General features: G+C 39.1%; 1 protein-coding gene across 9 annotated transcripts in view; it reads right to left on the minus strand.

Moving 5' to 3' along the window:
• Window positions 1-27,844, minus strand: part of LOC102562823 (transcription initiation factor TFIID subunit 4) — a 214,010-nt gene that overhangs the window by 166,598 nt on the left and 19,568 nt on the right. For 8 of the 9 annotated variants that reach the window (XR_009455290.1, XR_009455289.1, XR_002091939.2 and 5 more), the window contains exons 3-7: window positions 17,469-17,606; window positions 16,685-16,912; window positions 16,126-16,248; window positions 11,208-11,297; window positions 9,769-10,026 (exon numbers count right to left, since the gene is read on the minus strand). Coding sequence is in view for 4 of the 9 variants with exons in the window: in XM_019492906.2 (XP_019348451.2) it covers window positions 9,769-10,026; window positions 11,208-11,297; window positions 16,126-16,248; window positions 16,685-16,912; window positions 17,469-17,606 (837 nt within the window). In the remaining 5 variants the exon portion in view is untranslated. The remainder of the gene's footprint in view (window positions 1-9,768; window positions 10,027-11,207; window positions 11,298-16,125; window positions 16,249-16,684; window positions 16,913-17,468; window positions 17,607-27,844) is intronic. The other variant, XM_019492905.2, reaches the window with a different exon arrangement.

Below are 27,844 nucleotides of genomic sequence, written 5' to 3' on the forward strand. Positions count from 1 at the left end.
TTCTCCAGGCTGAATCTAAACCAAGTAGATGTGCTCCAAACCCAGCTGTATTCAAAAAGATGTAAGTTACTAGCTAGTCAAAAGAAAAAGACAAGAGTTTAGTGCCCTCAGGGTGTTGTATGCATCACAGCCAAAACTACTTTGATAACCCTAACAATGGCCTTACAACAAACTGAACAAGATAAAAGTTAACAAAACACAATGTGAGAGATTTTTCAAAGTCAGTTGTTCACCATTATTCTTTAAGTTCTCAGTTAACAAAAAAGAGGAGTCATCCCCTAAGATTTCCAAACAGAGTCAAGATTAGAATTTAGGGACTTCTTAACTTCCAGCTCCATACCCAATCAGCAAGCCCATACTGGCTCTTCACACTTTATCATTCCAAAAATAAATCCCCTTACTTGTTGCCATAACCTGCATACAGGACCTCCACCCAGTTCAGGAGGTATAGGATCCCACTACGGGAAATGCGTTGCTGGACTTGATGTTAGCTACAGGGGATGGCCTGGTGGGGAATCTGCAGGTAACAAGGTAACCTAGGGAATAGCGACCATCGATTGATTGAATTCACTATCCGGCGAAGGATAGGTAAACTAACCAGCAGGGCTGAAATGCTAGACTTCCAAAAAGCTAACTTCAGTGTGTTCAGGAAATTAGTTAGTGAGGTGTTAAAACTCAAGAGCATTGGCAAAATGGGGGTCCAGGAAGGGTGGTCATTCCTCAAGGGAGCAATCATATGGGCACAGAAGGAGACAATCCCATTTCACATAAAAGAGGGAAAAGGGGCCAAGAAGTCTTCTTGGCTGAACAGGGAAGTCCAGGAAAGCCTAAGGGCAAAGAAAGAGGTATACAGGCTGTGGAAACAAGGGGTAGCTACCAAGGAGGAGTATACCTCCCTGGCTTGCACTTGCACAAAATCAGTTAGGAAGGCCAAAGCAGGATTACAATTTAAGCTGACGACAAAAAATAAGGACAACAAAAAGTCCTTCTTCAGGTATATAGGGAGCAAAAGGAAGGACTCCTACAGGACAAACTAGGGCAATTGGTGACAGAGAGGGGGGACAAAGCTGAGTTCTTCAGTGAGTTATTTGCATCTGTATTCCTAGACACAGACCAAGACAAATCTCCCAGTTGAATCACAGATGGACACAGGAGGGGCACTAGCCCACCAACTGTTAGCAAAGACTTAGTGAAGGGTACTTGGAGGCGCTGGATGTGTTCAAATCAGCAGGCCTGGATGAACTTCATCCAAGGGTGCTGAAGGAACTGGCCAATGTCATAGCAGAGCTCCTGGCACAGCTGTTTGAGCACTCATGGTACTCCGGTCAGGTCCCAGAGGACTGGAATAGAGCCAATGTCATCCCTATTTTCAAGAAGGGGAGGAGGGAGGAACTGAGAAACTATAGGCCAGTTAGTCATACTTCTATCCTTAGGAAAACTCTGAAAAAAATAATTAAGGACCACATTTGTGGGAGCCCAGCAGGGGAAATAATGCTGAAAGGAAATTAGCATGGATTCACTGCAGGTAGATCCTGCCTGACTAACCTTGTTTCTTTTTATGACCAGGTCACAAAATGCTTAGATGCAGGAGTCGAGGTAGATGTCATCTACCTAGACTTTAAGAAGGCCTTCGATATGGTATCTCATTCTAGTCTCATAAATAAACTGACAGGCTGTGATGTAGATGATTACACAGTCAGGTGGGTGGCAAATTGGCTTAGGCATTGCACCCAGAGAGTGGTGGTGGATGGGTCGATATCGACCTGGAAAAATGTCAGCAGTGGAGTCCCACAGGGCTCAGTCCTTGCACCACTGCTATTCAATGTCTTCATCAGTGACTTGGACAAGGGCGCAGAGAGCACCCTGTCTAAGTTCGCAGATGATACCAAATTATGGGGCAAAGTTACACCAGGCGGATCTAGACAGGTTGGAAAAATGGGCAGAACAAAACAGAATGCAACTCAAAGACAAGTGCAAAGTGCTGCACCTGGGCAAAAGGAACCACCAACACACTTACAAGCTGGGCGAGGACCTTCTCAGCAGCACAGCAGTGGAAAGGGATCTTGGAGTCATAGTTGACTCCTAGTTAACTCCAAGATGAACATGAATCGTCAATGTGACAAAGTGATCAATAAGGTTAACTGCACTTTATCATGCACTAGCAGATGCATGATGAACAGGTCCACAGAGGTGCTGCTTCCCCTCTATGCAGCACTGGTCAGGCCACAGTTGGAGTATGTTCAAGGGCCTGCAGGCAAAGCCCTACAAGGAGAGACTGAGGGACCTAGATATCTTCAGCCTTTGCAAGCGAAGGCTGAGAGGTGATCTTGTGGCTGCCCATAAATTCATCAGGGCAGGGCAGCAGGGAATAGGAGATGCTCTATTTCCTAGGGCACCGCCTAGAGTAACTAGAAACAACAACCACAAATTGACAAGACAGCAGATTTAGGTTGGACATTAGAAAGAACTTCTTCACAGTTAGGGTTGCCAGAATCTGGAATGGGCTTCCAAGGGAGGTGGTGCTCCCCCCTACCCTGGGGGTCTTCAAGAGGAGACTGGACAAGCACCTAGCTGGGGTCATCTGACCCCAGCACTCTTTCCTTCCCAGGGCAGGGGGTTGGCTCAATGACCTACTGAGGTCCCTTCTGACCCTAACATCTATGAATCTAGCCTTTTAACCATATCCTTCTTATGACTATAAAACATTTTCATCAGCAGGCAATTGAATTTTATTTTGAGTTTACTCATAATCTTTGTTGCATCCTTTTAGAGAATCAGGAAAAAAGAAGACCACCTATCTCTTCCTACACAAGTCATCGGCATAGCCACGTACCACATAACGGCAAACAGCACCTATTAACAGGCTGCTACCCCTCCAGCCTATACAATTACGCACAAGGCCCAGAAGAAACACATATTTACTGCCCCTAACTGCTACAGATTGGAAAATTACAATCCAGCTCTATGTACATTAAAGCAAAGAACATCAAGCACTTAAGCATAAGGAATTAACAAATCATGTTTTTACACACACATTAAACAAAGCGATAAAACAACAGAATAGGAAACAACTTAAACAAATATTGAGATTTAAAAATGCAATTCTGAAAACAGTATAATCCCTCTTAAATTCTGATCCTCACAATGAAGTTAGAAAACATTGTGTCAGAAATAAATATGCCTCTTAACTTGTACATGTGCATAATACAGGAAGGCTATAGTCTGATATGACATTTATCTTTGCTCATGAGTAAACACTTGCTAACTCACTTGTGGCTATGCCACTTGTGATTTATCAGTCTACTCACTCCTGAAGATAAATGTCAGATCAAACTTCAGCTATCATGTAATCTGGCAGGCTTAACTCTCAATTTGCTTGCTTTTGTGAGTTTTGAGTTCATATTTAACAATAATGTTGTCATCCAGGGACAAATTTTCACCATCTGCCTGTGAACTGAAATTTGCAAAACTGCACATGCACTGATTTTTCTGCTCCCCCCCAACCAATGTATTTTTTTTTAAACAGCCAGAAGCTCCTAATAATGGCTTCTTTTGTAACACTATGGACATAGTGACCAATGTTGTGATGCTGGACATGCTCCTTTTAGGAATTAATGAAGACAGAAATGGAAAAGCCCTACTAGAACATGTAGCCCAAACACCTTTTTGCATAATTTTTCCCTACAATATATTCTCTAGACTAATTTTAAACATTTCAGAGGAGGGCCCTTTTATCACTTCCTTTGGGAGGCTACTCCACAGTCTAATATACTGCACTATGGGGATATGTTGCCTTATATTAAGTCTAAATCCTACTTTGGTTAATTTTATCCCATTATTCCTATTTGTACTCCCTTGGACTACTCTAAATAATTCATCATCATACTTTGATGTTTAAATCCTTAAAATATTTGTACAGGTTTTTCATGTTCCCCCTTTAATCATTGTTTGACCACACTATATGTATTTAATTATCTTAATCTAAATCATTCCCTTAGTCATAATTTCATTTCTATTTTTTTTAATATTATCTAATTAGCTAACATTTTTCTGATATGTAAAGATACCCTAAACTAAAAGTAAATTATGGCCTGAATCCTATCCATAACAGTAAACAATTCCTCGTTATAGCCCCTCAAAAAAAACACCTTCTCCTCTTCCACTGGCTTATTTTGGCAGAAGATAGGATAGGCTTGCACCTTAGAGACTATTTGGCTCAGAGGGACAAGAGCTTCCATAGGCAATAACCTACACGCACACCCTCTCTCTCTCTCTCTCTCTCCCTCCCCCCGATCATGTCTAGGCCACTTTCTGCTTTAACAATTTCCAAATACTTTCCTAACAACTTACAGTACTTCCAAAAACAGAAGTTCACTAATCATTTGCCCAGTTCTAGTTCAGGAACAGGAACTATTATTCTATTAATCCATGCCACTATTTTTAACCCTACAATAAACTGAACTACTTTTAATCTCTCTTTATGTCAGAAAATTCCTGATGATCCCACCAACTGCTTTCCAAACAGAAAGTGAAGAAGAATAATGGTTCCCTCTAAATCTCAAAATTCTGTCCAGAAACCACAAGCTGATCAATAAAACCCAAGACCAAACACCTGAGTACTGAAAAGCAAAAGTAAAATCCAATTCCCCATATTCAACCATACCTTTGTGGCATCTGATTTAATATGCCAGACTGATGAAAATGGCTAACAACTATTCAAGCACTTACTGCTTTTGGCTTATCAGACAGCCAAGTTCTCACCTTCGAACATCATACACCAATTCCATAACATGCAATGTTCCATAAATATACATTTCTTAATGACAGACCTGCAACAAAAATAACGGGTTTTTATTTCTTTTTATAAATCGAGAATTTTACTAGGAGTACCGTATTTACTCAAATAGAAGAATATCCTGATGATAAGACCACTTCTCAATAATTAGATTCTACATATGAAAAAATTAAATTTGTTATTTTTTTCCAAGTATAGAATATTATTGGAGGTTAGCCTTGAATTTGTTTCCTTCCCACTGCTACAGCAGGGAAAATAGATCTGGGGTAAGAGGGGATCAGGTAGCCCGTTGCTTTATGCTTCCCCCCAATTTTTCTCTCCTGGAAGCCCCTTCCCACTCTCCTTACTGTCAGACCCTGCTGTCCCTGAGCATATGGAAGTAAGGAGTAAATGTAAAAACAATAGCCTTGAAATTAAACATGGCTGTAGAAATTTGCATATACTACCCATGCACTTAGCTTATCCAGAATTGATGCATATTACCTTTTTTTTCTCCTTTTTTTTTTTTTTTAATTGCTACCAGTTTTAGCATGGGTACTCTAGAAACAGTACTTTGGCACCTACTTATATGTAGTACAAACTACGAATTATGTGGGTTCAAAGCCAAAGGCTTGTGATTTACCACATAGTTCACTGGGCTGGTTTGTGACAGTGTCAATAGCATTTCAAGCCATGGTGACCCCACAGCTCAGCACTGCTCAGTATGTGTGTGTACTCCAGATACCCCACCACAAAAAAATCCATGTGCTAATTAGCCCCTACTCACAACTGGAACCAGGTGCTCTTGTCATGAGTCTGGAGATGCTCCAAAAATGTATATGCAGATGAGGAGCAGGGGAACCTGCTCTGGCTTCACTTCATGGAGGGCACAGCCACACTAATCATATGCACCAGGCTGCAAGAAGGGCTGACAGAGGGATTCTGGGTCAACTGTATGCAATGCTGCAGATCACTATGACTGGAAAAAGAGTTGGCAGTGAGGGGACTGCACTTAATGAGCACTACTGTATGTGTTATTCAGGTGGGTTACATTAATCTAGTCTTGTGATAGGTTCCCATCTACATGTTTGCCCTATGTGGGCCATGTATTTTATAGTCATGTTCAGTGTTGGCTGTATTTGATAGTTAGTTTCCATTGCTGAGCACATGCTACTTTTGGCAGCAACTTAATGCTAGACAATGTATTTAGTGAGATTTAATTGTTTGTGATTATAAGACAAGGGGGCCTTTTTCCCCATGCCAACTGGGGGAGGGGGGGGGGAATCTAGTCTTGTAATTGAGTAAATACAGTACTTTTAAACTAACATTCCTATTATAGTTATTCAGGTTTGCTGTCAAATATCAGAATCAGCAACATCCCCAACTACACTTTCTTCTCATATAGCAATATCTCCTCTTATCATCCTCTTTTATGAGCTTCACAGGGAAGGTCAAATTAATGCAAGAGATAAATATGAGGAATGTGCTTATGCCCCAGATTAACCAAATCCAAAGGGGAAAAATGAATCTGATTGCCAGATTTGTGCCACAAGAAAAAAAAAGTCATACAAACATACTTTGATGGGACAGATCGCTCATTCTTAAATCAGAACATAATGCGTAATACAACATCTAATACATCTGGATTATCAATGCTAGACTTACTATGTACAATTGCAACAGATTAAACAAACAAGAAAACTGCCAACTTTGTTCGATTCATAGTTCTATTAAAATTTACTTGTGATACCCATAAAAAAATAGGTAATGACTATACACATGAATACATAGCTCCTGTCACAAGGAATTCACAATTTCCTCCAAAATGTTAAACAGTGTGACTTTGGACAAATATATATAGACATATAAATTGTTTTTTGGCTTATCTAGTTAGCTTCTCATTCATAATTTTTCTATATACAGACAAATCTTCTATAATCTAAGATTCCATCTAACTTAATTACCAGCAGTAACTAACAGTGATACTACTACATCACCTAGCTCTTCACAGTATTTTTCATTGTGGTTAATATACATTATAAAATAAGTAAATATTACAAACTCTTTGATGCATCATTCAATTATTCAATTCTAAAACTAGTCTTCCTGCCTCCTACTGACATTTCTAATCACGTACCACAATTCTGCATGGTCAAAGATCAATACAAATTCTTTGCCATCAAAATAATACCAATCTCACTTCAGTTTCACAGCAACCACTGTTTTCTGTTGGGGTTTTTTTTTTTATTTAGAAAACAGTAACATTAGTGTTCTATGATTCTGATATGAGTGCAACTTGAGGGGAAATTTATGAGATACTATAAAGAAGCAAACAAGAAGAGTTTCTGAGACAGGTTTTCCAAAGCGGCGGGCATAGGCCAAACCCAGCTGCTGCTGAACCTGACAGTTTTACCATCGACTTTTACAGGAGAAGCCTTTAGCTAATGCAGAACTTCTGAAAAGCCTACACTGTAAATGAAGAGATGCAATATTAAGCCTGGAGTTGGAGTGTCCTGAATATCTACATGATCAAATTAACACCCACTACATCTCTGACTGGCCAAAGTTTTCAGAAGATGTGTCAAATACTGAATCCTTTGTAAAATTAGAAAAATCAACTAACTAGTTCATTCCATTTTAGAAAAACCTAAATGCCCCTGTAGATAGGCTGGCTTAAAGGGGCTATACTCCAAGTGGCCTTGCCTCTTTAAAACCGGACAGTCTGCAAAGCCAGCTGGAATTCTCTTTCAGTGAGCTTCAGGGTTGGAGATTCTGGAGCCCTGCCAGATTTCTCCATCAGTGCTGACTACCCCTAGGCAAGCCAGCTGTAATCTTTTTCTGCTGGACAGTAGCTCTTTCCTGTGCTCTAGATTTGGGAAAACTAGATATTGTTATGTGTGCGCAGCACACAGTGGTCACCACTAAAAAGTCAATATTTATGAACAGTTACCACACAGTGGGCCTGTCTATACAAGAGATTTATTGCGAAGTTGATGAATTAGCTCCACAGTAAATGTCTTGGCATCTATACTTGCAGGCCAATTAGGCTGGAGTGAACTAATTAACTCTGCAGCAGGATAGTACTTGTATATACAAGTATTATCCTGCCATAGAGCTTTTTATTCTGTATCAGTGTATATATAGACACTGATGAGGATTGCTGGGGCATGAGAGTGCTTCAACATGGGGGCCGCCTATACTGCCTAGCCCCGCACTAGAGCACCCTCATCCCCCAGCCAGCCCCTCCACAGCATGTTGATTGGGGGGGGAGCAGAGGAAGCAGCCCCAGGCTGACAGGCTGACCCCCATGTCCCTCTGCCAGCTGGGGCTACTCTGCCCAGCTCAGGGTGCTGCGGTCCTAGGCTCCCGTTCAAAAGGTGCGCCCAGGAGCAATAATCTCTGGGGCATTAAGCTCTGGAGTTTATTGCTTTGCATTAATTGCACGTGTAGACAAATCTAGTGATGTCTAAAATGCCACGGCATTTACCACAATAACATGCAAGGTTATGGTATTTTTTAACAACACTATGTGATAACTGTTATCAGATGCTGACTGTTGACTTACAATACAATCCTGGGGGATGTAACAAGGCTTTGGTTAACCTTAATTTTAGATCTGTTAATCAGTCATACCATCAATAAATAAAAACAAGCACAGGAAGTTTTTCTGTTTGTCACAGCACTTCCTGTGAGAATTTGTTTTTATATAATTTTTGCTATAATTGTTTATCTATATTTCCCTCATGTAACAGTCTTTAAACACATTTTTCGATCAAGTTATATGAGAGACAACCTGCTGCATTGTGAAACTACAGCAGACATTTCATTTATCCTTTTCAGGTTCAAATACACCCTTAAATATAACACCTTTTCACTGGAGAAACAAACATCTGACCAAATCTAAAATACGTTACTTTTTAAACTGTCACCTATGGTATTTCTGAAGTTGTACATATAGAAGAAGTTAACAGATGACCAAGCACATACTCATAGTGCCACTCTCCATACACGTGTGCTTGCACCACTGGGGGAGAAGCAGTAAACAGATGAATGAAGGGAGATGGCAGGATTTTGATTTTGTCTTATTCCATTTTGGGAATTTCATTTCCAAAACAGCCATAAACCTTACAAGCATCAGAACAAGTGAGCTCTAAGGATATTTTGGTACCTTTCTTGTTCTAAATAAAATAATATTCCAGAATAAGTTTTTCCTTATGAAAGAAGAAGGAATTCACATGGCTGGACAGAGAGGACAAGAGCAGCCAAGTCCAGGTGCAAGATCACATCCACATATATCTTGTGTATTATAAAAGCCAAGGTCAAGTATCTCAGTATCTACCTAAGTAGTCCCACTGAAATCAGTGGGGTTTATTCAGAGAGCAAGGTACTAGTTAATGCATGGAAGTGTGGCATAATTAGGGCAAAATTTAGCAAATAAAAGAATTGGTATAGCTGCTAGACCAAGCTGGTTTCTACCATAGATCGTTTTTCTTCTAATTTTCTATTTAATAATGTATAGAAGACTTTAAGAAAACAGAATATCTCATTTTAATTCAAATTAAAATCTAATCAAAGTAGTATAATTTAACAAGGATAGTATAATCGTATTAAAATTCCTTCATGTCTTAAAAACTCTTTGTTAAATGCTGTGATTATTATATAAAAAAAACTCTATGATATCATATATGAGAGAATGTTATATGAAACTTAATCATATAACATCATCCCAGAAACAGAGACCCTGCTCCAACAAAGACTCATACATATATCTTCAGCTTTCCATAGGGTTAGCTGTTTCATTTAAATTAACAGGACTACTCACAGTGCACATGCCTTCAGCATGCTACATTTTTGCAAATGTAAGACCTAAGAAATAGCATAAAAAAGGCACAATATGGAAGAACGGAAGTATTTCCCAATTAAATATAATAACAGGAATAAAAAGTAACCCTAAAACCACTACTTTTCTTTAAAGTTCTCCTTATAGTACCTACCAGTTGAGAACTCTGATTTGACTGTACCACCTTAACCTGAGGAGGCTGCACTGTATTTGATACAGAGACTGTGCAAATGTTGTTTGGTTGCCTTATTCCTATTGTCTGTGTCGCAACAACAGAGGAAATGCTTCCAGAGGCAGACTGAGGTATAATTTGTGATAGCTTGGTTTGTTGAAGTGGCTGCTGAGACGGCTGTCCTTGCAAAACTGAATGCTGACTGTTCAGTAAAGATTGTCTCAATGCAGGTAGACTTTTCTAAAAAAGGAAAAAAAAAAATCAAAAAAGAAGAAGAAGAAAAGGAAACAATCACACATTTATTTAACCATCAAAAAATTCTGCTTCTAAAATGCATTAACACGCGTTAGAAAATTTCAATGATTAAATTTGGTTCTACAAGCTATATACTGTTTCAGAAGAAATTAGATTGTACATTTTGAAATCTTTATATTTTGTAAGAAGGAAAATTCAGCTTGTATTTCATACCTATTATTTACACTGAATTTGGTCACCACTGTGGACCATATTGTGATCTGCCCTACTGCCACAACACAAGGGAGTATACCATTACATTAGGATGACCTGGAACTGTGCTGCTAGTCCTACGAAGAAGAAAAAAATGGGTGGGAAGAAAGAACAGCAGGGATAAGTTCCACTCCCAATACATGCTGTCAGACGTAACCTGTACTTTTCAAGGGCTGCAATAAGTTACTTCTCCCCATATGCCTCTAATACCCAGAGCTAGATGTAATTGTTGGTGCCTTAGAGTAGTATGGTACCAAATTATTACTGATCCAATTGTATTTTGGTAGGATTAGAAGGCAGCACTATTAGGTGCTTCATGTTCAGACCAGGTCATCCAAAAAATAGAGTTCTAAAAGAGCATATCTTTGAAGTAGTGCTCCAGGCTTCTAAAGTATTAAATCTAAGTAAACCAAAGTCACTTTTAAACTCATATTATTATTTTAAAAGTTAACTTATTACATAATTAAATAATTTTGAAGACAGTAAAGAAGTTTAAACTTAAATACTTTATGCTGGATTTGGCTGAAGGGGGAAATGCAGGAAAGAAAAAAGAAAGACTTAATGGCATCTTAGATACGGAAAAAAGAGATGATAAAGAAGCAAGGAAAAGGAGGTGGAAGGTAAACATGGGGAGAATTATACCCTAACAATCTAACAGGTTACAGGTTGGGGAAGGGGTAAATACGAAAGCTGTGACAGCTTTGCGTGTGCAGTAAAATACCTACCAATCATATATAATACCTACATTTCTAAACTAGAGTTCATAATAATTATGTAATTTTGACTAATGATATGTTCTGAGCAGTAGAAGCTAATATCACATTATTAGTTTGTATATTCTAAGATTTCTGAAACCTAAAGCAGCAAAGTTTGCTCTGTAGATAAGTTTAGCATCTAAATAGTATCTGTTTTACCTTAAGGAAAGGTACCAGATATGGTTGAGGAGATGATTTGAGCTCTGACTGAAGGCGGCCTGTAAATTCTTCTGGATCGATCTTTGCATCCTGAAAAGGAAAAAAAAATGAGAATTTGATTTCTGTTGGTTTTTCCAAATTATAATGAAAATATATACTAAGTCAGGCTAACATTGTGGAAATATTTATATCTGAACAGATAGGCCACATATATCAAGACAGACTTAAAGTTCAACGTCCCTCACATCATTTACAGCTATAAAATCCTTCTATCAAAAATTTATTCACGCACACACACATATACACACACACGCTTATACTGTGTCTCTTAGAACTCAGGAATCTCTGACCTTTATGCATGCAACTCCCTCAGGGATGCACATTTTAAGAAAATGCAGAATCCCAGAGACACAAATCGTCTCAGGACTCCATTCTGTTTATAACTTTCAGATAGTGATTTCTTTAGAATATATCAATGCAAAAAATATTTAAAACAGACTATTAGAATATTTATGAGTCTTAAAAAGTTCAATTTATCAGTCTTATCTAGTCTAGCTCCCTGCTCAAAGCAGGACCATTCCCAACTATATCATTTCATTTGTCTAGCTGAATCTTAAAAACCTCCAAGGATGGAGATTCTACCACCTCTCTGTTCTAGTGCTTTACCTACTTGTGGAAAAGTTTTCCTAACATCTAACCTAAACTTCCCTTCCCTTTCTGCAGAGCTGCTGCTTAGTCAAACGGCCCCCAGCCTATACCGGTGGATGGGATTGTTCCATCCTAAGTGCAGGACTTGGCACTTGTCCTTATTGAGCCTCATGAGATTTCTTTTGGCCCAAACCTCCAAACTGTCAAAGTCTCTCTGAATCCTAGCCCTAACCTCCAGCATATCCACTACTCCCCCCAGCTTGTTGTCATCCATAAACTTGCTGAGGGTGCACCCCATCCCATCTTCCAGGTCACTGATGAAGATATTGAACAAAAATGGCCCCAGGATCCAACCCTGGGGGCTGACAACTAGACATCAAACCATTGACTACTACTCTTTGAGCCCAATGACCCAGACAGCATTCTATCCACCTTACAGTCCATTCATCCAACCTGTACTTTCTTAGCTTGTTTGCAAGAATATTGCGGCAGACCATGTCAAAAGCCTTGCCAAAGTCAAGGAATATCAAAAGTCCACTGCTCTTCCCACATCCACAGACCTACTCATCTCATCATAGAAGGCAATCAGGTTGGTCAGGTATGACTTGCCATTGGTAAATCCATGCTGACTGATCTTAATCACCTTCTCCTCTTTCAAGTGCTTAAAAGTGGATTCCTTGAGGACTTGGCTCCATGATTTTTCCAGTGACTGTAGTTCCCTGGATCCTCCTTCGTCCCCTTCTTAAAGTTTCCACTTCTTGTAAGCTTCCTTTTTGTGTTTTAGCTCACTGAAGAGTCCCCTTCTAAGCCCAACTGGTATTCTGCCATGCTTGCTAGTCTACCTGCACATCAGGATGGTTTCTCCCTGGCACCCTACATAAGGTTTCTTTAAAGTAAAGCCAGCTCTCCTGGACTCCTTTCCCCCTCAGACTGATCTCCAAGGGGATCCTAACCATCAGTTCCCTGAGTGAGTCAAAGTCTGCCTTTCTGAAGTCCAGAGTCCATATTCTGCAGCAATACTTCTTTCCTTTCCTCAGGATCCTGAACTCAATCATCGAATGGTCACTCCTGCCCAAGTTGCCATCCACTACTACATCTCCCACCAATTCTTCCCTATTTGTGAGCAGCAGGTCAAGAAGAGCATGGCCCCTAGTTAGCTAAAATATTCATTGGTTGTCTACAAGTGATTCAGGAAGTCCATCCATGAGACTCCCTGTGGCTGATATAGGCTATGAGCAAAAAAAAAAAAAGTCTGCTGTATATGTTCTTCACTGTTTTAAGATGCATCTAGTAATAATCTTTAGAAACTCTTATTCGTGAAAAGATCAATCCTGTTTTCATTGGAATCACTAATATTTTTGTTAGACCTCCTCCATTTCAGAAAGAGTCTTAGATTTATTTAAAATCTGTTCTGATGGGAAATTTCTAAATCCTTAATCCTTTTTCAGACCCAGGTTCTATAGGGGTGATGCTAATTTTGTTTTAATAAGATATTTTTGCATATTTATGTTATGAAAGATTAACCATACGTTTCATGCTATGGCAAAGTCTTTCTACCGTGTATCTGTAGTGTATATTAAAATATTTTCAGAACTGAAAGCTTCCATTAAGTTATTTTTCTATCAAACCAATAACATTTTCTTATTCAAGACACTATTTTTTTCATTTATTTTATATTCCTTTTACTGAAGTTTAGAGTTTCCCACTTAAAATTTAGAGCTTTCCTTTTGTTAAAGAACAAGGAATCTATACAATCTGGGAGTTACTGACTTATAATAATATGTTTCACTTGGGCCCCAGTGCCACAACTATTTCCTGAAGAGGTCCCTATACCCATTCAGAACACACATGGTTTTAATAAGACTTCATTTTGACAGGAGAGACTGCAACCTACAGGATTTAGAGGCTTAGTTATTTCACTGAAAAGCCAAGAATTTTAGTTTTTCCATTCATACAATCCATTAATTTAATGATATTATGTTAATTATAATGTTAAATATTATGAAATTATCATGTTGCTAGTGACTGGACCCCAATATTGCAGCTCAGTTTCATTCCCAGTCTGCTACACACAATACTTATTAAGCTTAAAGAAATCACATAGTGACTATAACTAGAGAGCCTTTAATCACTGTCAGCTGACTTATCAAACAAACTGGAAGAGGGGAGGTGCTCAGTAGGGCTGTGCAAAGCTTCGGTAGCTGGTTCAATTCAGAGGAGATTCGGCCTGATTCGAGGACCAAATCTCCAAATCTCAATCGAATCGAGAGACCAGTTAGAAGCTCCAAATTGATTCGAAGCATCCAAATAGATTCAGAAAAGCTTCAGAAGAGATTGGGCCACTTCGGAGATTCAGCCATAGACTAAACAGGCAGCTGACACAGCTGCCTCCAGCTGGTAAGTCTGTTGGGGTTGGGGAAGTGGGGAAAAAAGGGGCATGGGGGAGGGAGGGATTGGGGCTGGGACAAGCTGCCCAGCTGGGGCGGGGGGTGCATTACTCAGGAAGCAGGGCAGGGGGCGTGGGATGGAGGCACAACAGCGCTGGGAGCAGGCCCGCAGCCCTGCTGCCGCTTGCCCAGCCGGGGGGGGCAGGATGCGGGCACAGCTCGCTCCAAGCAGAAGGGGGCAAAAAGTCCCTGCTCCCAGCATTGTCACACCCTCATCCTGCACTCCTGCACCAGCTGGCAAGCAGCGGCAGGGCAGAGTTCCTGCTCCCAGTGCTAATGCAGCCACTAGGAGTGGGGTCTATGCTCTGCTGCTGGCCGGAGCAAGTCATGCCTGCATCATGCTCCCACCCTCCCCCGCCCCCCCCACGCCAACTAGGCAAGCAGCAGAAGGGCAGAGCCCCTGCGGCTCCCCCCACCAAGGCAGAGGCAGGCACAGCCAAAGTAGCTGTGGGAGAAGCCCCCATGACTGCCTGGCCCAGCCCCAGCCTCTCGGCACTTTTGAGAAAAAAAAAGAAAAGAAAGCCCTGCACTCACTGGATGCTGCAACGGTGATTAGGACCTCTGGGCATTCGTGGCAGAGCCCCCCGTGCAGCATGGGGCAGTGGGAGGCACAGGGATTACCCCCCACACCTGACACCTGTGTGGCAGCTGCCCCATGGCACAGGTGCAGCGCAACTGGGAGCTGGGGTGGCTCTGTGTCAGCCCAAGCCAGGCACCGCTCAGCCCCAACGGCCTCAGCTCCCAGGCAGCAAGCGATGCCCTGCTGAGCCGCACTGCACCCACACCATGCAACAGCTGCTGCACGAGAGCCAAGTGGGAGGGAGGGGGCGATCCACACTGCTCCCACACTGCGCAGTGGGGCTCTGGCACAGGCACCCTGAGGCCCCAATCATTGCTGCTACAGCTGGTGAGTGCGGGGCTTTTTTAAGTGCCAGGATTAGGCTGGGGCCAGGCAGGGCAACCATGGGGGCGTTCTCCCATGGCTCCCCCCACCCAGGGAGAGGCAGACACAGCTGGAGGAGCTGCAGGAGAACCTGCAGCTGCCTGGCTGTACCTGACTCTCCTTGGCCGATGCAAATCACTGAATCTCTCCAAATCAGCGCCAAATCTTCCAAAACCAATTCAGCCGAATCGATTAAGGGCAGTGATCCAAATCTCTGAATTAAATCACTGTCCTCTGAATTGGCCAAATCCAAATTGAATACTGCCCTATTTGCACAGGCCCAGTGCTCAGAGATTACGTGTACAAAGTGTGATAAAATAGTTATTATCTTTTATACTTTTGTTATAAATTAACTGTAGAAACCGGTCAGGTTCTATTGATCACATAAGAAATGCAATCATCAGTTACTACCGTTTTACTCCATTTTACTACTTTGGCAAATGTATCAATTATTTATGCCCTCATTGTTAAACCTCCCTTCAAACATCATGACTCAGTCTAATCACCTTCCAGGAAGGGAGAAAAAAGGGAGAAAACTTAATCAGAAGCTGAGACCTCTTTAAACCAAGAGAGGGAGTGATGGGGGAGACAGTCCAGCTGCGCCAAGACTTTGCTGAAGCCTTATCAAGACAGTGACAGAGACAAGGCCTCTAATTAATCCAATGTATCAGTAGGATTTTTACCTGCTATAAGCAATGTTGTGAAGTTATATTCAAGAGAAACATCTATTTTATTGTATTTTGAAACAACATTTTAACTTTTCAGCAGTGCTTTACTCAGAGAAACAATAGATAAGTATTAAACCTAACTAAAACTTTTCAGCAGCCTCAAATAGTCTACACAAAATAGAATTAACAGACTCAATCGGTTTAATATTTACCAACAAATCCTGAACCAGAGCTTTCACATTACGGGATGTTTCTGGAGAAGGTGAATTATGGGAAGCAAGTTTTATAAGGGTGGCTAAAAAGTTTTTGCATTTCTTCACATTCTCTTGCATTTCCTGTAAAAAAAAATAAAATTAAGAGAGATGTGATATATATAGTGAAGTTTATATTTGTGAAGAGGTCACTAAAAGAAGTTATTTGCAATTATTTACTAGGAGAAATGTAATGGCATGAAAAAATGCTCTCCCTAGTACCGAACATATTTGACAAGTGTTCATATTACTAAGAAAAAAATCACAGAACATAGACAATTAGGTTTGGAAAGAACCTCAGGAGGTCATCTAGTTCAACCCCCTGCTCAAAGCAGGACCATCCCCAACTAGATCATCCCAGCCAAGGCTTTGTCCAGCTGGGTCTTAGAAACCTCCAAGGATGGAGATTCCACAGCCTCTCTGGGTAGCCTGTTCCAATGCTTTACTACCCTCCTAGTGAGAAAGTTTTTTCCTAAAGTCATCTGCTAAGCATTTAACTTTTCAGAACTTATGTACTAACCTGTGATACAACTGTAGTCCCTGGTACAGGGGAACTAGGTATGACCTGGGGCTGTGCTGGTACTTGTGCTGTTGTATGAGGTGGGAGTGGTAATCGAGGCTGACCTTGGGGTTGTGTTGGGGTTTGAGTTTGCCCTCCCGAAATTACTGTAGGTTGTTGAGAAGCTGAGGTTCCAGTTGCTACTGTAGTTTTAAATAAAGTCTGAGCACTTGTGGTAGCTACTGTTACCTGTTAACATTAAAAAAATAATAAAAAAACAAAAACTAAAAAAAAACCAAGATGATTACCTTCTTTTAATTTCCTTCCTTTCTTTATTTCCTTCCTTCCTTATTATTTAATAATAAGCAGTTAAAATCCAGTAAATACAAACTCACATTTCCTTCTGCTATGGAGCATACTAGCTAAAGACAACAGGAAAATATGAAGAACCTTCCTTAGAATTACAAATTTTGCCTCATTCCTCCCAGCATGTTGAATAGTACCTTGGCTCCTTGAATAATCCCCTTTAATTTCATAGGAAACGTATTCTAATATAGGTGGCACATTTGAACTCTTCAGCATTACAGAGCTAGTATTAATATGGGTAACTCCAAGTGCAGTAAAGATGGCCCTTCATATAAGACCTCTCCTAGTTAGAGCACTGGTAATACATTGCTGGTATAATGTTGGTAATACAAACACTTTATTAACATGTCACGAAAACTCATTTAGAAAAACTTACATTCATGAACTGATGCACATCACTACTACTCACTTTTATTAGTGTTATGCTTTTAATACTTACTGTGGTATGTGACAGAGTAGAACCTCCTGGCAGGGTTGCAGCAGATGTAACACTAACTGGTGTAGCAGTTGACTGAACAACTTTAGCTTGCACAGGCAGTCCTAGCCGGACAGTAGATGTGGCTACAGAAGTTGGCTGCTAACACAGTAAGGAAAAAATATATATTTAACACTATGCATGCTTGAGAATTCAGTATAGTACAAAGTTTTGTTTAGGTTTGTTTTAAAAATCATAGTGCAAGGTTTGTTGGGGTTTTTTTTAATCACACTGATTAAATGAATATCTACAAATTAACCTCTGCAAAAAGTTACAAAAAAATTACTGTTTACTAAATAAAAGCATAATTTTTTCAATTCTACAATAGCAAATCAAATTACTTACACATCTGATATGGTAACTCTTCATAGTCCTACAAGTAACTGCTAGGAGAAGGTATACTAAGACTTTTTATTTGCATATGAACAATAACATATGAATCATTTGTCTTCCAAAAAGTGTTTTTGATAAAAGGTGAGAGACTTTTGTAATGTTTTTAATGTTTAAAAACCCCCAGCTTAAATATGGGAAAATATACAATGAATTTGATGTCAACAGATACATGCTTCCTATTATGAAATCTGCGCACACACTTCTTCAAAAACAGTATATTACTTCAGCAACATTTCTTAGATTTATAATGAATAGCAGGACCCAACAGTTGTGTACTGGCCGCTTTCAGTACTGTATTGAAAGAATGTTTTCAAAGGAAAAAAAAAGATCAAAAATTAAATTAAGATACAAATGTCTACAATAATGCAAGGAGGACCTTGCTTTAAGATTCCATGGCAAAATATTATATTTTAACTCAAACTACCTGATACATGATTGGGGGAACTGGAGTCTAAAGAGACACCCTCAATGTTTTATTAACAGAATACTTCCTATCAACCAATCCAAAAATGACAGAGGAAAGAGGGAGTCATAAAAAATCATGGGTTGAGAATTAAAATAAAGGAAAGTCAAAGAACTACCTCCTCATACACATCCTACCTCTCAAAAGGAAATGGAATCTTTAAAAACAGCATGCAAGAGAATTATAAGAAATACCATCTTTTTGATATATAAAGAATACATAAAGCACACAGAGCTCACTAAATAAAACATCCAGAAATATAAATTATCATCACTTATCATGCTTCTCTAAATTATTGCTATTTTTCTGTTATCCACTTCAAAAATACTCTTCTCTACCACCCTTTTGTAGTGGAGCTGTCACCTTTTTGGTGCTGCAAAAAGCCTGAATATATGCATGCTAATTTTTTTATATTGCTATAAAGGCATATATAAAACTACAAAAGTAATGTATGTCCACGGCCCATGTCTTCTTAAAACAGGCAACACAGTTCATTAGTATTGCTATAAAGCAATTAAATATTTAGAAAAGAGGTAAGTTGTACATCTGGATTAAGAGAATTTCAAACCCTGTAACTTTCACACAAATTATTTTAATTTACATTTATGGTTGGATAATTCGTTTTACAGATACAAGAATACAATTATTTTTTAAACATATGGTTCACCTCTGATTCCTACATTGCCTACTAAACCTAAAAAAATATTTCTTCAAAGAACATTCAGTATACTTAAGAGATTTCTAGAAGCAACAGAGGCCCAGACATGCACTTGAAGCCTCAAGCATCCCTTACCAATCACTCCAGCAACATCTACTGGATATCAATCTTCTGTATTTGGAGGGGAGGGGGGAATCTACCTGACATCTGAACAAAACCTTTTTTTTTTTTATTGAATAGCTTTCAAGGTTTTGTTGTTAAAAAAATAAAAACAAAAATACACACAACCTGATTCAGGATATTTTCCACGCTTAGGCAAGTTAGAGGCAATATACATCATCATCATGAACAGGCAAAGTCTGTCTTTTTAGAAGAAGCACAAAGGCTTTCTTAAAAAAAGAAAAAAGAAATATATATTTCCTTTCTCCATTTTAGAGGGGAGCTCTAATTTCCATTTCTTTAAGATAACATTTCAGTGAAACAATAGCATTTCTGAGGAATGTTCATATAAATAAATATACTATAAACCTTATTTACTTATGAACAGTATAGACAACTTAAAAATACTACACGGTTATGTGCTAAAGCTCTGTGCCCTTCTTGTCAGTAACTGCTTCCAGAGGTGAGGATTTACCAAGAGAGAATATATATAACCAGGCAAACTTCTGGCAACCATCTGATTCCAAGAAAGACCTGAAGCAAACACAAAGCTCAACCCAGAAAGCTACAGAATTTTTTCCCCAGTCATGAATACAATTTAGCATAAAAAGAATACACTTTCCAAATAAAACTGCACATAATTAAAATCACATTTGCGGTTCAACTCATTATTTTTAGTTTCACACTATCAACTGGAAAAGAACTATAAAGCAAGACAGCCCACAATTCACTTCTGACAAATAAACTATGAGGATGAATTAAACTTTATTCTTTCCATGAACAATCTTTACGGTAAGCTTGGAAAAATTATTAAACACAAGACAACACATAAACAAAGCCAGCGCAAAAAGAAAAAAATGGAATGGTTCCTCATCAATGAGCACTATCCAAGCATGAACAAACAGAAAATTAATAGTGTAAGATAATGTAGTTAAGAAAAGTACCATAATGCATACACGCAAGGGGGCAAAATTAAGGTTGTTTAATATTTGACTGTGACTGTATCATCTTAAATATGCTATTACCACAGTTTGTGTGTAAAGAAATGTCTGAATACTTTTTTAAGACTGCTCTAAATACATAAACAGTAGAAACAGAACTTCTTTCCTTTTTATGAACAGCCATGCCCATGGCGAATAAAGGGAAGAAAGCTGGTTTTGCAGTTAAAAGTACAGTCCAGACCTCACACTTTCAGCCCCAAACTATGTTTACCAACCTCCCATCTACCTAAAAGTCTACTCTGCAAACCTGCAATTTACATTCAGCCATCAAGTAAGACCTAACCTCCTTCCCTCACGCATATCCAAATACTCTTATCAGGGGCAGGAAACCTTTCTTGGCTGGGTGCTGGAATGACTCACCCCAGGTCAGAGGTAAGTGGCTGGGCGATGGCATAGTGAGAGCACCCGCAGTAAAAGCCTCCCCCCTCCCCCAACTAAATACCACTGAAACTCCGCATTTGCAAATTCAATGGTTCTGTAGGCCAAATCCAGCCAAGCCCTGCTCTATGACACCTTTCTTTTAAACAGTTAGGACAAAGGACAGCAGAGCATATTACACAAGCAAGCAGATACACTAGGGAGGCAAATAAGCTGGACTATTTTTCCTGAAACAATGTAGCTAAAGAGACAAAATTTAAGAGTCATCCAGTTGTTCACCACAGAAAGCCACTATATGGGTCACATTATCTCTTCTTCAAATTGCCGGAAGAGAAAAACTATTCTTGGCTCTTCTTTAGAATGATCAACCATACCACCACATTTTCTTGAATGTTGCATACCCCCAAATAAGACACACACTTTGTTTTTTGAAAAGCAGAATTAAGACAAAAAAAAATTTTCCAGAGTCATGGTTGAGTTCTGACCCCACAGCTGAATCCTTCATGGCTGATTCCTGACTGTTGCTGCTCAGGTAAAAGCTACCGTTTTAACTCTCTCACAGCCGCTGCCAAACTGGCAGCAACTTTCGGCTGCTACTGCCAATTCAGTAGCGGCTGTGAGAGGACTTCAGTTAACTGTGACATGCACTCCGCCCCTTCCCTCAGATTGGGAAAGGAGGACAGTCCCAGTAGCCATCACACCTCCAAAGCAGCCATTGCACACTTCAGTTCTGGCACTGAAAATCAGCTCCCCCCTCTTAAGATGCACACCACAATTTTGGAGAGGAAAGTTGCATAATGAATGCAAATAAATACAGGAATTCAAAATTTTCTTAAAGGAGAAGGTACACATAGATTCACATCTGTTTACACAGGACCTAAGTAATATCCAAAGACTATTTGTTCAATCAGAAACTGTATATTTAAAAGCTATAAATTAGTAAAATAAGATTTAAGTCACTCAAGAATAGTTTCAAGCCAATCACTAATGACAAAGACATCCCAAAGAAATTTGATCAAGGGTATGGACAAACATACATTTTGTTACTATGACATCTGCATGATCCTGCTGCAATATAAATTAGCTAACTCACCCTAACTCTGACCCAACCGGTCTCCAAGAAGACCCTAGGAGCAGCCGGGCCATGACAGCATAGGGCCATGACTGCAGAGTCATGGAGAATGGCCTGTAGTGGCATTGGCAGGATCCCCATGGAGAATGGACTGCAGTGGCACTGGCAGGGCACACAGCTGGACAGGGAGCTGCTTCAGGGCTGGGATCATGCAGCAGCGACAGCCTGGGGCCAGAGCCAGGGAAGAGCTACAATTCGCTGTCTGCATATCTGGATCACGGCTGTGCCCCAGCTCTGGCCTGCACTGTCACTGCCAAGATCTCAGTGCCAGCGCCAGCCCAGGAGCAGCTCCCTGCCCAGCCACGCACTCTGCCAGCTCCTGGGGTCTCCATGGAAACTGGTCAGTGCTACACAGGCAGGGGCAGCTGGGAAATGGAATTCATCGCAGGTCCAATCTGGCCCACGAGCTGGATTTTGCTCACTCATGCGCTACAGGATCATGCAGACGTAACTGCTTGTATCAGTACCTTTTGATACTGATACTATTATCTGTCTATACCCCAGAAGTGTCATAGGTGACAGAAACTTCAAAAGAATTATACAGCAAGGACATTTCAGATTCTCAATAACAAATTTTATTCTGTTAGGTTTCATCTAGATCAGAGAAGTGCATACACATACACTGAACTACTTAAGACAGGGGTGGCCAACTTGCAGCATGGATGCCACAAGTGGCACAGGCAGCCTCTATGTGTGATAATAAGTGGCAAATCAGGGAGGGGAAAGGCAGCACAGCTGCAGATAAGGCAAGGAGTGGAAAGCAGACAGGAGATCAAGCAGACAAGCAAAGGGCAGGAAGCACAAAGCAGAGGAGGTGACTGGACAGAAAAAGGATATCAGAGTCGCACTCAGGGAGGGTGAGGGATAATTTGTCGCATACCTGTCAAAAAGGTTTGCTCCTACTGAATTGCACAGGAAGCTAATGACTCGTGATCATGTTTGTAGCCAATAGACTATTATTATGCCATAATGTTTTTGGTTAGGGAAGTCCAATTTTTATAATATAACTTTTTTTAAATTATTAAAAAAATTCAAAGTAAGCTGAAACTGGGAAAATGTCATACTTGGCAAAAGAACATCAGTAGAATAGGACTAGATTAATTTTTGATCACCAGTGACCAAATTGATATACTAAAGTTGAAGAACTCAAACTGTATACCATGACACCAATCTGACTTCTATAGTATAGCTACTCACAGGGATACACATTTATTCTGCTCAGAGCATGATACTACATACAAGATTTTTTTTAATCCATCACTTGAATTCCTGTTTGATTGGTGTATGTAGGAACTGTAATTTTATAACCAATTTCTGACTACAGAAGGTAATATTAATTTTATTTTTTATGTATGTAACAGCAGTTTAACTAATTAGGTAAAAAAAGCAGAATGAGTGGCTCCAAGGCACTAAATCTAGAGAAGTCTAAACTACATAAATGAAAAATGTACATAAAAAGAAACTTACCAATGAAAAACTAGATGGCAGCACTTGCCTACTTTTCAAAATTCCACAAGTATATCACTTCAAAACAAAATATTGCCTGTGTCAACCAACATGTCAAAGGCTAAAACTTATCAAATATGATAAAGCCTTATTACAAACTCTTAAATAGCCCTTAGAATTATAATAAATCAATTAATTTACTTGAGTGCAGTATTCTTAGATTATTTTACTGTATTTGTAATATATTATTTCAATATGAAGTGCTAGAGATAAAATAAACTAAAGCTTCCTGGAATTATAGTTTTTGCTTTCTGAAATTCGAAAACTTTTGTATTATAACTATACAGCAGTTAAAACTTCAATCACTTAAACCATATTATTTTAAAAAAAACAACTTCAAATATCACAAAGACCAAATAAAGAACACGATAAAATAAACATTATACAGAAAAATTAAGGAAGAATAAAATACTGCAAACCTATTCCAATAACATATGAAGTTATAAATATTCCAAATATTTTCCCATTTAATTTGAGGGATTTCTGAACCACTTACACAATATATGTAATCAGGACAAATCATTCATAATATAATCTGACAGATGTCACTGTCTCCAAAGGGATGTCCAATCCAGTTTGTCTCAGCTAGACAAGATTACAATAAGCTTCCATAAAGATACAATTCTACAATGATATATATGCACATCTATATGAGAAAAGAATGATAATCAAGACATGTAGACTCCCCCTGGTGGCAATTACATGAAAGAATCCATATTCACATTTTGAAAAACATTATATGATTTTGTCATATGTACTCCACAAAAGCAGGAAATATACTTATGTTCTTCCAGAATAAACTCAGATTTGAAATTAAGTGGGTTTACATTTCAACCACTGTTTAATGTAAAAAATCTACTTATGAGCATATTTAATGTTGTAGGAATACAATAATCTGTGCGAGAATAGTAATATAATTACACCTTTTTAAGTTTATTTCAATTCTTTTTTTAATTAAAAACAAAATTACAACCTATGTTCAAAAGATGATTAAAGTTCTAATTATAGATTTACCCACATTTATCCTTCTCAGAAGTAACACTTTTTAGACATATTCCGTTATTTTTTGAGATTGAGATTTTTTTTTTACTCTTTTTTCACAAATTTTTCTCGATTCCATGTATTCTTCTGCAATATACTGCTGCACTCTGCAGCTTCTCCTAGATTGCTATATTGATCCAGATCTAGGAGCTATCCTGCCAGGATAAATGTTGCTCAGCTAACTCTCTTCAAGCTAGCGGTATGGCTCTTGCTGGAGCAGTTCCCAGGACTGCTACTACGAATTCCAGGCAATGCACTGTGCTACATTGGATAAACAGCTTTCAACTCTGCCTCTTTCTTCCTCATATTAGCTTGCTCTACCCATAAAGGCAGATATTCTTCCTATTTTACAAATTGGTAAGCTGAGACAGAAATCAGTTAAATGCTTCAGCAATGGGTATTCAATCTATGACTTGCCAGTAACCTACTGCCTATGAGACCTCCAGCAATGCCCACAGCCACAGGAAATGAAAAAATTAAAAACTGATGTTGACAGGAAGAACAAAGTATTGTGCTTCTCTGGTGAATGGCAGAACCAAGAACTAACTCCAAAGCTTAGACTAGACCCCATACATGCAGTCAGGAGTGGAAGGCATGATGATTCAAATGTCTCCCTGCCCTCTATTGCTTTACTATCACACTCTACTCCAATCTGTTAATACAATCAAGAAACCATGGTTCAGGTCAAACATAACAAAAAAAAAAGTACTGACAGTATTAGAAAAGACCTGAAATGCTAGACAGCATTCTTGGTGGGAAACTTGACTTGGACTGAGTCCTACTGTTACAGGATTTCTTAAGCTAATGGTACATCTTATTGTTGTTCAGCTTTTTGTGCAGACAATATTGCTCATGTTCATGATTTTATTTTGCTGGAAAATGAAACAGCTATATTTTAAGCTAAAACACTATTAAACCCAGCAGCTGCAAGGACTATACTATGACAAGCTCCTTCAATAAGCTAGATGTCAGGCAAGCCTAGGGTTAAATGATCATTCACTGCATGAAGAGCTCAGCTGATGGCTGCAACCTGTACAGGCCTTGAGCATCAGGAGCAGTTTCATTACCAGACTGACTTCCATGCAGTGATGGCATAGGTGAACCTAGCCATCAAAAAGGGGACTGTTAGGGTACCTTGTCACATTCACACTTTAAGGTTACACCTGCCTGAGTGGTGAATTATAGTATTATTTAAACTGTTCTTTTATATTTAGCCTTATTTTACCATTGCTTAAATTTTTGTGTAGCCTTATTATTATTTGAACTTTTCATTCTTCTGGTGTCTGCAATATCAGCTGGCCTTGAGCTGTTCTCTTGGCTTGCTCGCATCTTGTTTCTTTCCTTTTTTTAACACTGTGAGTTTTTCTAATGTAACATAGTAACAGGCTTTTTACCAGCTCAAGTTAACTGAACTTAATCAGACGGATGAAATGATTGGATATGTTAATGAAAGGTGATAAGAGGAAACCAATGGACAATGCCCAAATCAAGACACCAGTAAAGGACCAAATTAGGAGGTTTGCATGTGATGGGTCTGTTGAACAAAGGAATATCCTGACAGTATTAAATATGGACAGTATGCTGACTGCAGGGAAACCAATCTGGAAGCAGAGAGTCATCAGAGGATTGAAGTTGAAGAAAAGCATGAAAGGGGCAGCAAGAAAGTTAAGTGTGTGTTGTCATAAATACAGCCTTCAACACCTGTCTGGATTTTGATTGTGCCAGCCATAAAGACACCCTCTGCTTTCAGGAACTGATTGGCCACCGTTTCTGTGGAGTTACCATCTGGAAACTGAGTGAGATTATTGTACTAAGTGTTTTTTTTCTCTCTCTGAATATAGAAACTGCTAAGATAACATTTGTTGTATCAATAAGGCTTTGGTTAAGCCAGCTGTTTGTTTTTGTATTTCATGTCCACTTAAGGGTTAACTGTGCTTTAAAGATCCTTTAGCACTATCTGGTAGACAACAGTGCTAACACACAGCTACAGGAAATTAAAAAATGATGTTGACAGGAACAACTTAGTATTCTGCTTCTCTGGTGAATGGCAGAACCAAGAACTAAATTCATAGCTCAGACTAGATCCAGCACATGCAATTAGGAGTGGAAGACACACTGGCCCAAACGTCTCCCTACCTTCTATTGCTTTACTATCTACTGCTCAACAGGTAAATTACATCTCGGAGAATTTATATCATTGTGCTGAGGACATTTTTTGCACTCGCTTTTGGAGTTTTCTTAAACTCATATTGATGTTAAACTAACTGATTTGTAACTTTCAGACCTCCTTTCTTACCATTGTAAAAAATTATCTCATTTTCTGTTCCATCTGCATTTCTTAATGGGTTATCAGAAATCATTGTCAGGTTCTGCTGCTGCTTTGGCACATTATTTAATAACCTCTGAATTAATACAATCATGCCTTGCTAATTTGCCTATGTTTGGTTTACCTACGTATTCTTTCACCTGTTTCTCATAAATATTCCCCTTGTAGTTTGTAATAAGCAATATGTAAATCTTTAAAATTAATATACTTCTTTTTATTAACTTATTTATAAGCAAATACTTTCATAATTTATTTTAAATGTATTAAAATGCTAAATTTTACAATAATTAAGAAGGCTATTCACAAAGCAGGGATTAAAGAACAATTTATCTATCTTTAAGTTTCATTCACTTGAGATTTATTTTGGCATGTCACATATCCCCCATAGGCCTCAGTTTTCCCCTCTGCAAAATAAGACCTGTTCACTGCAAACCTATCCTGAGGTTCATATTAGGAAATTCCTCCTCTGTGCCAAAGTCAAAACATAACTGGTTTTAGAATAATATGCAAACCCAATCACTAGTAAACAATAGGTGATAAATTGTATCTACTAAAAATCCCAAATTTGGTTAAAAAGAAAAACTGGTATCTTAATGTTATATATTGAAGGTGAGCATCTACAAAATGACAGAGTTACTTCAATGTGTTGCATGTAGTAAAGTGGTGTTTACTACATGCAACTGAAACTACTACTCTGAAACTGACTAATTCCCCCCATTTTTAAAGCTTCTTTCTAATAGCAAATCCTGAAACTGACTATAAAGAAGCCTTGAAAAGGTGGGGAAAGTTAGTAAGTTTCAAGGCTGCTTGCCAAACCACTGCCAGGGCAGTGTACTTAAGGAGCACTACTTACAACACCATCAATGTTGTGACATCAGCAGGCCCAAAAGTGATAAGCTCAATTCATTTTCTAAGAGTCACTGATGGGGCTGCTATTAGAAGTCTTAGAAACGAGGGGTAAGAGCAGCTATGAAACTTACCAGCTCCTGCCATTTTCAAGGCTTCTAATAGCAGTCCTTTGACAGTTGCTTCCTCTTCACTGTTTCTGGCACAGTTACATGGAGTACAGTTAGTTACAAAGTTGACAGTTACTCTTACTGTCAGTATTCAGGGTACAGTTAAGTTACAAAGTACACTCAGCAAGACTGAGAGATGCTATGCACTAAACTAAAGGATATGCAGCTAACCAAACTGTGTTACAATGTAAACAACAGGAAACAAACTGGTACTGACATGGTGTTATGCACTTACCTAGTATGAATATAATGGCATACACTATAACA

The sequence above is a fragment of the Alligator mississippiensis genome, chromosome 10 (genome assembly GCF_030867095.1).
Source record: "Alligator mississippiensis isolate rAllMis1 chromosome 10, rAllMis1, whole genome shotgun sequence".
Classification (NCBI taxonomy): Eukaryota; Metazoa; Chordata; order Crocodylia; family Alligatoridae; genus Alligator; species Alligator mississippiensis.